The sequence below is a fragment of the Acanthisitta chloris genome, unplaced genomic scaffold (genome assembly GCF_000695815.1).
Source record: "Acanthisitta chloris isolate BGI_N310 unplaced genomic scaffold, ASM69581v1 scaffold10182, whole genome shotgun sequence".
Classification (NCBI taxonomy): domain Eukaryota; kingdom Metazoa; phylum Chordata; class Aves; order Passeriformes; family Acanthisittidae; genus Acanthisitta; species Acanthisitta chloris.
The window spans coordinates 1-1,387 of record NW_008658787.1 but is presented as its reverse complement, the minus strand read 5'-3'; the positions used below and the strand labels follow the sequence as shown (position 1 = coordinate 1,387).

Below are 1,387 nucleotides of genomic sequence, written 5' to 3'. Positions count from 1 at the left end.
GTCCTCCACGCTGCTGGCGTTGACGATGACATCGACACCCTGCGAGCGGGAGCAAGAAGCCATCAGGGTTCAGGGTCGGTGCCCTGGTGGCATCGTTCCCCTCCCCAGCATCACCTACCTGGAAGAACTCTGCAATCTTGGCTACGTGGCTGGCGCAGGCACACTTGCGGGCATCTGGCACGTCCTCACCCACCTGTGGCAGCCAAGGAGGGGGCTGAGCCAGGAGGGCACCAGGGGGACCCCCACCCTGCTGACCACCACAGAGCAGTGGGACTGTGGGGCACCCACACCCCTCTGGCCACTGCCAACTCCTTCCTCACGCCCGGCCATGCCCCCGTGGGCACAGCACAGCTCCCCTTCAGCATGGCCCCCACACTCACCCAGTTGACGAGGACATATTTGGGGAGCACGGCCTGGGGGTCCTTGACGCTGCAGAAGCCATACATCACCTTCTGAATCTCGAAGTGGCCGGAGAGCTCCAGCAAACCTCCACCTGGCACACCACTGTTAGCCCATGTCCACCCGGCACCAGGAATGGGTGTCAGGAAAAACACTGGCAGAGCTAGAGGAGGGGGCAGAGGACCTTACCTCCCGATGCTGCCAACTTCAGGTCATCAGAGCCATCCTCGTATGTGTAGAGGGCCCTGGGGAGACAGTGTGGGTGAATCACAGCTCCAGGAGGTGTGGGGTGGTTTCCATCCCGCTCACACTGAGGTCAGGACAGGTCCTGGGGGACTAGCTGGGTGTCCCCAAGCTACCACACAGACACTGCAACCCATTGTCCATTGCCATTGTCAAGGGACAGGCCGCCAAGCAGGACATGGGGCAGGGCCTATTCCCTCACCCTTGGTTGGCAGCCGTGGAGCAGGGTCCCAAGTTTGGGGACAGGATGGTCATTTGGGCAGAAGGACCCACTGACTGCCATGCCACAAGCCACCAGAGCCTCACAGCTCCTTGCACACCCATCCCTGTCCCGCCACGACCCTGCCAGCTACTGACCAGGTTTGGGGACGGCCCTCTGCCCCTGGTAGGGACCCAGGGCCACTCACGTGCCTGGCTGCGTGAGCTGCCAGCCCAGCAGGCACCAGGCCGGGGGAGGACGCCGGAGCACCAGCAGCAGCAAATCAATGTGCCGCCGGGGTGTGATGGGGCCGTCATGGAGACTGTTCCTTGGAAACCATTCCCAGCCGATGGGAAACCCCCTGTCGCTCCCACCGTGCTCTGACCAGGCCCCCCCAGAGCTCTGTGGGGACCCCCACCAGCCTGCACCTCCCCAGGGGCACACAGCCAGCGATGGAGGGGGAGCCACGCATGCCAAATTGGTCCAGGGCGGGTGGGCGAGGGGACGGATGTCGCTAGGCAACCAGCATCCTCCGTCACCATGGCA

General features: G+C 63.7%; 1 protein-coding gene across 1 annotated transcript in view; it reads right to left on the bottom strand.

The window, feature by feature from the left end:
• The window catches only part of LOC103812208 (drebrin-like), a gene marked incomplete at both ends in the record, with an annotated part of 1,690 nt that extends 1,046 nt beyond the window's left edge, over positions 1-644 (bottom strand). Inside the window, 4 exons of the mRNA XM_009085218.1 lie at positions 1-39; positions 119-193; positions 381-493; positions 589-644. Coding sequence (XP_009083466.1) covers positions 1-39; positions 119-193; positions 381-493; positions 589-644 — 283 coding nt within the window. The remainder of the gene's footprint in view (positions 40-118; positions 194-380; positions 494-588) is intronic.
• Positions 645-1,387: the final 743 nt, after the last annotated feature.